This window comes from Argentina silus (genome assembly GCF_951799395.1).
Source record: "Argentina silus genome assembly, chromosome: 20".
Taxonomy (NCBI): Eukaryota; Metazoa; Chordata; class Actinopteri; order Argentiniformes; family Argentinidae; genus Argentina; species Argentina silus.
Window position 1 is genome coordinate 7,958,223 of NC_139674.1, and position 13,069 is coordinate 7,971,291.

At 45.8% G+C, this 13,069-nt stretch overlaps 1 protein-coding gene across 1 annotated transcript in view; it reads left to right on the top strand.

Moving 5' to 3' along the window:
• Positions 1-1,878: 1,878 nt before the first annotated feature.
• Positions 1,879-13,069, top strand: part of ppfia2 (PTPRF interacting protein alpha 2) — a gene marked incomplete at its 5' end in the record, with an annotated part of 122,919 nt that continues 111,728 nt past the window's right edge. Inside the window, one exon of the mRNA XM_083692046.1 lies at positions 1,879-2,127. Within this exon, the coding sequence (XP_083548172.1) occupies positions 1,879-2,127 (249 nt within the window). The remainder of the gene's footprint in view (positions 2,128-13,069) is intronic.

Consider the following 13,069-nt stretch of genomic DNA (forward strand, 5'->3'; position numbering starts at 1 on the left):
AGTTCAGAAGCCAATACACACTAACCTCTCACTATTGTCTGCCCCTGTACTTTTCAGAACTAACAGCTTATATAACCGCGCTGGCGCTTGGTGACGGTATAGTGCCACTATGGGAGCACGTCGTTTGTCAAAGCAAAAACCCAGCAAAAACCTGTTTAACATAGTTGGAGAAAGCGGATGGATTTTAATGCTTTCGCTTTGAGGATCGAAGCTCATTTTTGCGTTGTTTTATTAACACTTGGACGTTAATAACTCAAAAGCTGCTATGAATTTGAAAATGGACCAATGCAATGATGAGTTAAGCGATGGTGTGTGTGTACTCGTAGTTCTCACAAGTGCTAGTTGTTTGTTCTGTCTGAGCTCGTTGTCCTTTTTTTTCAAAGACATGAGTACCATTAACCTACGCCATTGCTCCACTCCGTGTGACCCTAGCATGCAGGGTTAGGACTATTCAGTTAACATTAGATCATCATCATCATCATACAGGCTGCTGCACTCCTAGTGGAGGGTCTGCGTGGAGTGGCCAGGGAGGGCCGGGGTCTGGTCTCTCAGTAGGAGTGGATGGTGTCTGGTCTCTCAATGGGAGCGGATGGTGTCTGGTCTCTCAGGTTTAAATGGGAGCGGATGGTGTCTGAATAGGAGGTGGTGGGAGTCTGGCTGTGTGCCGAGGCCAGCGCTGAGAGGCCCCTCAGCCTCCTGCCAAAGAGGATGCTGGGAGACAGACCTTCCATTATGTCCCGATGGGCACAGAGGGGACAGACTCTGGGTGTCTCCAGACTCGCTGGATGGCGTTGCGCACACACACACACACACGCACACGCACACGCACACGCACACGCACACACACACACACACACACACACACACACACACACACACATATATATTGTTTACATTGTTTGGGGTGGATGTTGAAGATGACTAGGCTATGTGCTATATCAGTCGTGTTTCTGATCACTAAACATTTCATACGACACAAAGGCTTATGTCCTATGGAAGCGTTGACCTACATGACCTACTGTGGTGAGTAACTCTATTAGTATGTAGCCTGTGTGCCTGTGATGTTTGAGCACATAGCAAACCGCAATGTGGAAGAGGTGAGCAAAGACTGGCCCGAATATGATAAAGAGAGCCTTAAATATTCACAGTAGTATAGATCTGCTGTATATTATGCAACCAGATACAGGCTGGCCCATAAAGCAGGACAAGCGTGAAATCTGGGGCAGAACGCCCAGCCTCCCAAAACGTCGCTGCAGCCTTGAGAACACTGGGGTGACGTGTATTCTAGCTCCAAGTGTGTCAGGCACAGTCACACACACACACACACACACACACACACACACACACACACACACACACACACACACACACACACACACACACACACACACACACACACGTCCTTGCCAGGAGAATCTCCCAGCCCTAAGCCAGGTCACAGTAGCCAGGGCTCTAAGCCCCCTGGCCTCTACAGTGGAGATGCCCTCCCTCCCTCCCTCCCTCCCTCCCTCCCTCACGTCAGGTCAAGTCAGTGATGGCTTTGAGTCTAAGAGAATGAGACACCATTAAACACATTGTAAACACAGCTTTCATGCTGCTTCCACATCAGATGGAGGCTCTGGCTGAAATTCTGTGCTTAAGAAAACGTACTTTTTTTAGTTTGCTTTGGTATAACCAGAACACCACAATCATTTAATTCAACTTTAGAGAATAATTTGTAGATAGCTTGGTTAAGTGGTTACACTGTTGGGCACGCATGCCACCTTTAACTAGGGCCTACATAGGTTTTCTGACCAGGTCTCATTGTACTGATGCCATAGAGAAACCACTGAACATTGCCCTCTGACCTTTGATCTTTGGTGCCCCTGCAGGGTAGAGATGATGTGCGAGGTGATGCCCACCATCAGCGAGGATACGGCTCTCAGCCAGCGGGGGTCCCAGAGCAGCGGCACGGACCCTGACTCCCACTTTGAGCAGCTGATGGTCAACATGCTGGACGAACGCGACCGCCTGCTGGACACGCTGAGGGAGACCCAGGAGAGCCTCGGCCTGGCCCAGGGCCACCTGCAGGACGTCATCTACGACCGCGACTCTCTACAGAGGCAGCTCAGCTCCGCCCTGCCACAGGTACGCCCCTCTCTGGCTCAGCTGGTACTGTAGAACATGCCACTTGCAACTCTGATGTTGTGGGGTTCGATTCCCGCTGGGGACCATGTGTACGAAACGTGTATGCACTCACTGCAACGTAAGATGTGGATAAAAGCATCTGCTAAATGACCGTTTTTGTGAATCTGTGTGAGGCCAGGGCCACTCCATATGTCCGACATAGGAATGGTTTGTTATATGTACATTCCATATAGTGACAGTACATTGTGGTTGAATTCAAGTTAAATTGTCCCAATTATCTTCCATTGATATCGATGTGCTTTGCACACAGCCTTGAAATATGTGTGTAGGGAAAAAGCTGCTGTACTGTAGGTTCCACCTCATTGATACGAACTACTCGTTTGAACAAGTCAAACCCAAGTGGTGTCCATATAGATATCTCTCAATATAGTGTTTTTATCTATGCTGGCCCCATAACAACTGATCAGAATCAGAATGAATATGGACCATATGCAAAATGGTAACATTATGGCTTGCATAATAATTCCTAAGTAGAGATCAGCAGCTCTGGCAAAAAGTGTGTCAGTAATTCTAGTCACAAGTTCTCCCAGCTTCCTTTCCGGAGGACTCTTGAGGTTTCTCTGGGAGAAAAGAAGACTTTGTTCAGAGACGATGCTCGCTGATACCCCAGTAATCCGCATGGTTTTAGAGACGCAGGCAAAGCTCGCTGACTGTATTGCCTTTGGTCTGATCACACCTCGAAACACTTTAAAGGGGTTGGGGTATTGTAGTAATATTTTCCCTTCTGAAATCTCATAATCCAATCAAAATACTGTATTTTTATGATCTGAGCATGGCCTTCAAAGCATTTTGACTATCGCACATTTCAGAATTACACATAATTCAACCGTTTACCTGCTTTTGGTAGCCAGGTGAGAGATAACCAAGTGGAGATATTGTTTGTCCCCTGTGCGTTTGTGGTGCTTTATAGCCTGACTAGATTTGTTCGGTATCATTTCTTCATCTTAGTGTGTGTACGTTTGATCTTTGTTTGAATTATTTGGTGTCTTGCTCCGATGGTACCTCAGGGGGTCTCACCCTCTTCAGATGCTATGACACGGACAAAGTACCCAGTAGTAAAGAGCTTTGGAAAAACACTGTTCTGTAGAACACGGCTTTAGAAAAAGGCTTCCCTTGAAGACCAGAGGTTTGTAGTGTCTTGTTTGCAAATACTTAGTACACATTCAGTTGAATCTGTTGTCAGTATGCATTGCACTCATTGATCAGACAGCATGTGGAATAGATATAACAAAAGCACCACCAGTGTGCATTTGACTACACTACAGTACAACCCTACTTCGTTCCGCCACTCTGAAATCCATTGGCGGAGAGTGCTCGTATCTGGCACTGCACAAGCCTATCTCCCCCTCACGTCTATCAATTTATGCCGCTTCATTTCCAGAGAAAATGTCTGGGAACAGAAATGAAATAGTGTGGCCATTATCAGACGTTTTAACGGACGTTCCCCCGGTAGTAAAACACAGCAGACATAATGATGTATTGGTTGTCATTGTGTAATGACAGCTAGTTGACGTACTATTCTGTTGGTTCTCCCGGCATCCATTCTAAATTAGATGTCACAAGGCAATCTGGATCCTTCCAGCGATGTTACCGCATGCACAAATGATTCCATTAATTAATCTGACAGCGTTTTATTAGCTTGTATAATAGCAACATTACGCTAATGGTTTATGAAGCAGTTTGTCGGACCATGGTAATTGTGGAGAGGTACTAAACCAGGGGGAAAGGCGTCTCCTGTCTCACATTTCAATGTACAGTGTGTACATTTCAGTGTCTGCCTGTCGGACAAGCTAAGAGTATGCATTTTGCTCAAGAAGCACATTTGATACACTAAGTATGTGTTTGAATCTAATTAGGTCATTCATGTTACATCATTTGACATTGATTAGTATTGTTTTGCCATGTTATGCCATGACGTACACATTTTAAAAAAAACTTCAAGGCACCACAGTGAATTACTGTAAGAAAGCTGCTGGAATTAATCATGTAGTGTGTGTGTGTGTGTGTGTGTGTGTGTGTGTGTGTGTGTGTGTGTGTGTGTGTGTGTGTGTGTGTGTGTGTGTGTGTGTGTGTGTGTGTGTGTGTGTGTGCAGGTGCATCTGTGTGTGTGTGCAGGTGCATCTGTGTGTATGTGTAGAGGGGGTGGTGAGTCTTTCTTTTAAAAGTGGCCTCATTTAGCCGATAAGCAGCTTGTGGCGGTGTCTTCACTGATATCTCTCCACTGAGAGAGAGAGAGAGAGAGGCCTTGAGTAGTGGCAGGCTTAGCTTTAGGCCCATCACAAACCTCCTCCCCTCTAGTCCTTCCCTCCCTCCCTCTCTCCCCTTCTCCCTCTCTCCTTCAGGGTCATGACACGTCTGGCTGATCAAAGTGACATCCTCTGTCCCCGGCGACGCCTTGAGGTTACAGCACGGCCTCATACGGCATAACAATGAAACGCCCCCGCCCCCCCATTCCCCCGCCTACCGTCTCTGTGTCTTATCCCTCTGATTGGGTCCACAACAGAGGGAGTGTGGCGCGGCAGTGGACCGCCATTAGCTTGTCTTTTGTCGGCAGCCCATGCCTGCTTGGCACCCGCGTGTATGCCAGGCTGCCAAGAAGCCACTGACTTGAACGGCATATTTAAGCGTCTTTGTGGGCAGCACGCGGGCAAGCTCGCCTGAGACAGAGCGAGCAAGCGGGCCTTCGGACAAAGCCCTGCTCTGCTGGTAGCACAACAATCCCAGCTGGCACTGGGCTCTGATTCCTGATTCTCGGTGGCATCTCTGTCTCTGTTATGGCCAGCCAAACAACATGGACTGATTGCCCAGAGACGGCCATCTTGGCTTTGTTTCCTGCTCTGTTTCCTGCAATCCCACCTGTCTGACTGGACACCTGCACCTGTAAGAGGCCCACCATACACAGCGTGCTTTAGTTGTTAAGATGACACAGTTTGTACAGTGCAGTGATGCATAGAGATTGGGGTCAATGGGGCATTGGCATACAATAGACTTAAAAGACTTTTGATATTGCTCTGCTATGTTTTATAAGAGGACAGATTTTTTTATTGTTTTCATATGGCACAAAATGTGATCTGATACACCAAATTCAAAAGCTGTGCACAATTGCCACTCCAACCAGCTGAAAGAGTTCTCACTTCCCTGCCTCCACACAGACACTGGGTCAGTGAGCCTGAGGGCAGAGGGGGGGGGGGAGAGAAAGAGAGAGAAAGAGAGAGAGAGAGAGAGAGAGAGAGAGAGAGAGATGTAGTGCATGCAGACAACCCCAAGACCTGCAGCACCATGCCCATGTGACCCTTCTCTATGTCCCCCCCCCCTTCCCCCTAAGACAGGCTGCCTCCTCTGAAGCACTCAGCTGTGCTACTGTAGCCAGAGTTGCCCCGGGGGGCACAGAGCCCTTTCTCTCTCCACTGTTTATTTACTGTTTCCAAACATGGCCTCCTGAAGTCAGCTGCTCGCTACTTAGCTTACTGCGACTGGCCACTGACACTCACCAAAACTCCCTCAGACACAGTCTCATTCCATTCCATGCTGGCTTTGAGTCCTAGAGCAGGGTTCTCCCCAAAGAATGTAAGACTGGCGCTGCGCCTCTCTGTGAACTTTTTGAGGCATCACAAGACAAATTAAACTATATATTTAATGTAATGTAATGTAACGATAGAGTAACTATCTTTGATCGCAAACAACATTGTTGTTAACACCGAAAGCAAAAGTGAAAGCGTCCAGAGTGAATTCAGCATTTTTAGCTGTATTTTTTGCGCATTTTTACATGAATAAACACGAGTCGGGTTTTGATAATGCAATCCAGCGCCACACTGTTCAGAAATCCTGGGGAGAACCCTGTCGTGGGGTGTGTTTCAGTAGCTAAGCCTGAGGGTTTCTTCCTTCTCCGGCATCTGAACTGCCTGAAGCAACGCTTCACTATTGACCCTAATTGTAAGCTGAATTTGAGTAGCACTGGGAGTAACTGACAGGAAATGATGCCTTTCACAGTGTGTGATACACTGCTGCCGTGACCAGACAGCCCAGGATCCCCTCTGTTTGTGAATGATGCCCGCATGAACGTGTAAATCTTCCCTATCGGACATTCAACCCTCCCCCCTGGCGTCTGCCCATCCCAGACGTTGATTCCAAAGCTTTCTCCTCCCCAGCAGACAGTAATGAGATACCAGCCTATTGATTACTCACACACCGATGTTGTAATGAAGGCTAAGATTGCACTAGATTACTGTACAGGCAGTCAATTGATCCCCCTCTAGTCACGTCCATTCATCCATGTCTGGTCTCTGTTGAAATACTGGTGTACAAAACAACTTTTCTCCAGCACGTTTTCAAATATGAAGCAGGGAATGACTTTTTTTATGATTATGTAATGTGCCCTGTATGGAGTAGCATGTACGGATTAGTAATAACCAAGGCCCCAGTGAGTCTAACCCCCCCCATGAATCATACATGGCACGGCCATCCGTCAATGCTTTGGCCACAAGGCAAACAGCCGTGTCCTCTTAAAGATCCAACCAATAACACCAAATGGGCATGTGTGTGTACTGGAGTCATGGACTGTACCATTGTGTGTACTACCGCGGGGGTGGATGGGGGATAGCGGAAGGGTGGTGGGGGTGGGAAAGGAGGAGATGGTGAAGGCCCTTCAAAAGGGCAGAGCGTGGAAAGAGAAGATGACTAAGCGGGTGAGGAAGGGGACAACAGGCAGGCGAATCCCTCTGCTCTTGATCTCCCTCCACAATCTCTCTCTCTCTCTCTCTCTCTCTCTCTCTCTCTCTCTCTCACTGTTTTTGGACGCAGTGTGCATGTTGCGTTGGAGGCCCTCTGGGCTCCAGCAGTCAGGCAGTCAGCTGGTCTCCTCCGTCAGAGCAGCACATGATTTGCCGTGATTACTGTTATTGTTTGTGCCCCAGTTCACTCCGCCTGCAGGCTAGATTCACGGTTGATGCATGACAGAAGGAGAGGGGGACTCTACGAAGACAAGTGGGGAGGGCTATGCAAGAGCCATACGCTGTAATGACAGGCGTATTACCCAGCGAGTAGCCCACTCAGTGCCCGGGTATGAGCTAAATGCCAGTGGTTTGTTTGTCCTCAATGTTACCCTTAGATGGCAAGTGTAGGCTTACGCATGACCATTTTTCCCCATTTTTTTCTACATTGGGATTCCTTTGGTTTTGAAAAGGATTTGACGGCATACAGCACAGACAGTCATAGAACCTGCTACTTGCCTACGCTCAGTCACCTTGTCAGATACTGTAAGAGAGGACATGGGTGTACTTCCGAGTATCCTTCAAGTGTTCTTCATTCGTCCTTGATACCTCTACTTGTGCCGCTAGAGACATTCATAGTGTACTCCACAATTTTCCGGCTCGTTTTTTCCGGTGATTTGCAAGCCAAAGCGTCTCTCTCCTTCCCGGCGTTTTTATTTATTTATATCTGCTCAATTTACCCCAAAGCCTTGTTTTTCTTTCCTCTCCTCCCTCTCCCTTTAATCTTCCGTAGATTGGAGGAAGCGGGGGTGGGCTTTGGCAGACGCCGTGCCCATCGAGCGTCCATAATGGCTCTGTCAGAGATTCTTGATCAATACCCTTGAAAGGTTAGGGTCTGATTAGGTAGACGTATCTTCCCCCACACAGATGAATCATTGATGGAGCTGTGGAGGTACCTACAGCCTTGTGCAGGTCTGCTTCCTCAGACAGCGGTTTGGGTTTGGGGAGACGTGCTCTCGTGGCGGACAGAACAGACGGATCCCCGCAGGTGTAATTATCTCACTGATGAACAACACAGTGTGCGACCAGGGCACTGTTCAGTCAGAAAGTCACAAGCATCGTCAGCTAAGTTAGATGGAGAGCTATGGCCTGGGACTGAGAAGCCACAGTGTCCTCTCTGCTCATGGTACCATTCATTCATCCCATTAGTTTTTAATTATTTACTGATGTATTATTATTATCTCTAATGACTCTGACTGGGGTGCAAGGTGTGCAGGGATGGGTAAGTGATTGGCTTTAGAGCTCATTGAGTCTCTCCAGGTACAAGCTGCCTGTTCCACTTTGGTCCATTAGGTTCAATGGTCCTAGCCCCTCTCAGCCTGGAGGCTGTGTGGCACTGGGAGACCTGCTGTGGCTCCCATATGGTCCACCTTGGTGTTTCTGTGCAGGTTGGTGCCGGATGCTACACAGGGAACCAATTTATTGGGTGTTTGCCAACCCTCCACCACGGATGGGCAAGGTTTGCCCTAGGGGATTGGGGTAACAAGTGGTGGGGGGATTCCAGTGTGGCAGACATCTGTTTGAGAACATATTCACATTTACTGCTACAGCTATGGCCTGGTTAATCTGACAATGTTAATTGCCAGCCAATAGCTGGTCAGCATCAAAGCTTGGGAGAGAGTATTACAACTGTTATGACTATTTAATACAATATGCCAAATTTTGGTAGTACCGCATGTTCGTTATTGTATTGGTGGAGGGCCAGATATTGGTCAGTAATGCATGTTCGCTATTATTTTTTTAGTGTGGTTTCAACAAGAAGTTCTACAGTAAATTTGCTGATGAATAATCCAAGCTTTAGAAACCACAATGCGGAGAGGCAGCCGCACGAAGAACTCATTTGATCATGTCATCTCCGAGCCGCGTGCTAGCGCTGGGGGTGTCTGGGTGGAACATGGGGTATGAGTCAGACTCACACCTCCCCCTGAGGTTAGAAATACAGCTCAAGTCTCACTCCACACACCACTCTCAGAGTTGGCCCAACTGAATTGGAGAACATTTCCCTTGAGAGTCACTTAAGTGAGTAGAGTGAAATTAGGTTTCGACTAATACTCAGTGTTGCATGCATGGAGCTCAAAATGTAATCCCTGACCCAAGTGGCACTGAGTATTTTTGTTTTGTCTCTCTTATTGATGAAAATGATAGCATATGCTAACCACAAACACACTGTTTCTGAATGTATTATTCTCAACCAATATTTGGTTGTGAACATGATATCTTATAGTTATGGTGTCTGGTGTTACCACAGAAGAGTAAGCAGAGAGGTAGGATTCAGAAATAAATACTGGAATGCCAACACCAAATGCAAACTACATTTTATTAGACATAAAACCTGAACTCCTCAGGTCTAGTGAGTCCAGTCTGTACTGTAAATAGCAGTGAATTAACAAATGAATGGTAGCAATAAGGGCTGGTATTTTTGAACATGCAGCTGGTCCCGATTAATGGATACTTTTTAGCTTCCGAATGCTCCACTTGAGTGCCAGAAATAGACCATGATGTCATACCCACTCCGCACTGGATAAGACGCTTGTTCAAGGACTGCTGAGAAATCCACATGCAAGGGTGCCCTAGCTTCCATAGGCTTCAGCTCCTATCTACTGTATGCTAATCATATTTCTATCAAGCTCTGTGTTGTACAACTGTGAATCTTAAACCAATGTTAAAAGTCACGCAGTCCCGTGGGAAGAGACATGGTCATTTTGTATACATCTTACCATATAAGCACATGTATTGTCAACTATACATAAAAGAGTCTGTGTCAGAGAATGAAAGGCATTATAAGAGCCCCTCTAAACAGATGCCCCCCCTCAGCTAACTTCAAGCCCACATATGCATTAATTCAAATGAGCTTTAACCGCTACTTTAACAGCTTATCTTTTTATAGCAACAAGAAATGCCCTATATATTATTGCCTCTCCCCTCGACACATTATACAGTATCACATGATGGGAATCCATTTCAGAGCATTACTGTTTCTCATTAATATGCCCTATTGTCTTATAGGGATATAATTGATTTATAACAATATCTTTTCTCATTTGCTCATGACTGATTGTAATTGTAGAACATCTATCCTGTTGCTATCAATGACATTGGGAACTCAGAGAGGTGGTTATTCCTTGTCAGGTTCTTCTTCCTCTCTCTAAGGGGTCTGCTACTGCAAGGACGTGCAAAGTATATTTTGCTAGGGAGTGCTGCCTAAAATGTTGCGAGGAGGGTGTGCATATCACCTGTTAAACAAGCAATTCTGGTGACTTTTGATGATTTACCCCAGTGCACCCATCCGGACCCGATAAACAGCTCTGATCACAAGAGCGTTGCATTGTCAGTATATTAATCCCAACTCATCCAAACCTGCGCTACAATATAGCAGGCGCATATGTCAACGCGCATCACCACACAAAGTGATTGCATACACTCATCAAACACTTTATTAGGAACACCTGTACACCTTCTCATGGTGGAGGTGGTGTAATGGTGTGGGGAATGTTTTCTTGGCACACGTATGGCCCGTTAATACCAATCAATTATAGCTTGAATGCCACAGCCTATTTGAGTATTGTTGCTGACAATGTGCATCCCTTCATGGCCACAATTTACCCATCTTCTAATGGCTACTTCCAGCATGATAATGCACCATGTCACAAAGCAAAAGTTGTCTCAAACTGGTTTCATGAACATGACAATGAGTTCAGTGTTTTTCAGTGGCCTTCCCAATCACCGGAACTGAATCCAATAGAACACCTTGTGGGATGTGGTAGAACGGGAGATTCACAGCTTGAATGTGCGCCTGAAAAATCTGCAATCATGCCATCATGGACCAGAATCTCAAAGGAATTTTTTCAACATCTTGTGAAATCAATGCCACGAAGAATTGAGGCTGTTTTGAGAGCAAAGGGAAGCCCTAACCCAGTATTAGTATAGTGTTCCTAATAAAGTGTTCAGTGAGTGTATATTGAGAGAGAGCAACGTAATGTGAGATGGAGATGGAGTAAGATGAACACTGCGAAAATGTTGCCTATCACCTGTTAAACAAACAATTCTGGTGAATTTTGACAGGAGAATAACATAGTGGTTAGTGCGAGTGAAAAGCGTAGAATCCAACAGCAGTCATACAGTTTAACCAGTAGCCTAGATGACACACAAAAAAGCACTTGCATCCCCCTCCCCCCCTGCAAGTGCTATTGTATTGCAACCCATTGATGTGACTCAGGTGTGCTGTCCCACTTTAAAGTGCACTCTCCCCCAACATTGCATATCAGTGTGCAGCACATCAAAATATCACTCCTAATGACTTATGAAATGTGATTGAAATGAGGGCAGAACATTCCCTTCAAATTAATGATTCACTAACAATTCAAGGTCAGCAAATTAACAACAACACAATCTCTCTGGAAGTATGGAACCAACACATTTTGGAATCACAGCCCTGTATTTTCCCTGTCTTTTCCCTGTATTTTCCCCGACTTTCTTTTGAAAGCTGATCAGTGTGTCAGAACGTTGTAATCAGTGTAGAGCGATGTTACAGGCTGCCAGTTAGTGCCAAGCATTAGCCTGGTTATTTTACCAGCTCTCTGCGCCCCTGTGTTGTGATAATCACAGCCTGGCTGCCTTTAAAGACAGGGTCAGCCCACCCACAGATCCCCCAGCTGCTTGTTTTGTTCCCAGAGTTGAGTGCAGTCATCTGGTGCCAGAGTCCCGTTGCCATCTCCAGCTGCTGCCCGGGAAGTCTTTATGCAGGTATTCCATAGAGCAGATCTGATTGTGTCCCGCTGCCCACTCAAGGTCTGGGCTTTATAGAGGTTCATACCCAAGCAAAGACCTCATAACTTATTAGAATGACCTACCTGGTAACCTGGCCAGATATGGCAGGAAATGAGAGTGTTGTTTATGATGGTGAAGATCTCTTTGTTACCAAAACCTCCTTTTTGTACATGAGAGATGCTATCCATTTTCAGAGTATTTTCTGTAAGCTTTCAGGTCATAGAACAGCTGTGCACCTCATTACCGACAATTTGATTCTAGTTTTGAGTTATTTTGCACATCAGTGACTCCTTTGGATATTTGACAAAATATGTTATGGTAAACACATGATGTCCTCTATTATCACATGACGTGCCGTTCATTGTCCTTGCAATAAAGATGGCTGATGCATCATTTAATTGATCATGCATGCTGCAATGTTTTGTAGCTTCAAGTGATCATATGATGGAGTTTTAGCTTTTCATTTGTCCCATACAATACATCATCTTTACAGCAAATTGTTTCACTAGACCAAGACTGTGTCTGCTTTCGACAACGATGCATTTCAGCAGCCCAGCATGTCACAGTCTCAGTAAGACAAGCGTTCCACTGCCAGGGCATGTGAGAACCACAGGTTTCATGCCTATGCTTATATATAACTGTCTGCCGATGATTGATGGCCTGCGGGTGGAGAGTAATATTGAACCTTTTTTGAGTCATCTGTATGGCTCAGTGTATTTCGGTATGCTATATGCATACAGAATACAGCAGATCAGGGATAGAGCATCATAATCTGTCTTCTTTGGTTCCGGCTTGCCACTAAAAGCGTAATGCAGCTAATTACCCTCTTGATTGGACAATCTCAGCCTCTCTCTTCCGCTTCTGACAGGAGTCATGTAACATGTGCTGGAGAGCACATGCTTGGTTGCAGACCCCCTGGCGAGCGAATCAGCAGCCTTACATTAGACATGAGATGTTAGACATCATTCTCCTCTCTCCAATATATTGTTTGCCACATGTATTGCACATATATTTGACATAAATTACAGGTAATATCGGACGTTGGCTGACTTGTTTGTAGTTCATGCGGTACTGTTAATTTGTTCTGTCACAGATAGGTAGATAAATTGACATACAGCAAATTGTTAAATCTTTCAATTAAAGTATTGGTTCCGTGTGAGCAGTTTTCTAACCACATTAAGGATCTGAAAGGTGTGAGTTCAGTAGGGGGGTTTATTTTAGTGTCTAGATTGAAGGAAAACATTATTTCTATTGAACCAACCGTGTGACAGAGATAAGAGAGCTTCTGGGTCTCATCACAGCTGACTGAATCAGTGGAGTCTCAGACAAATACCGCCTGTCAATTC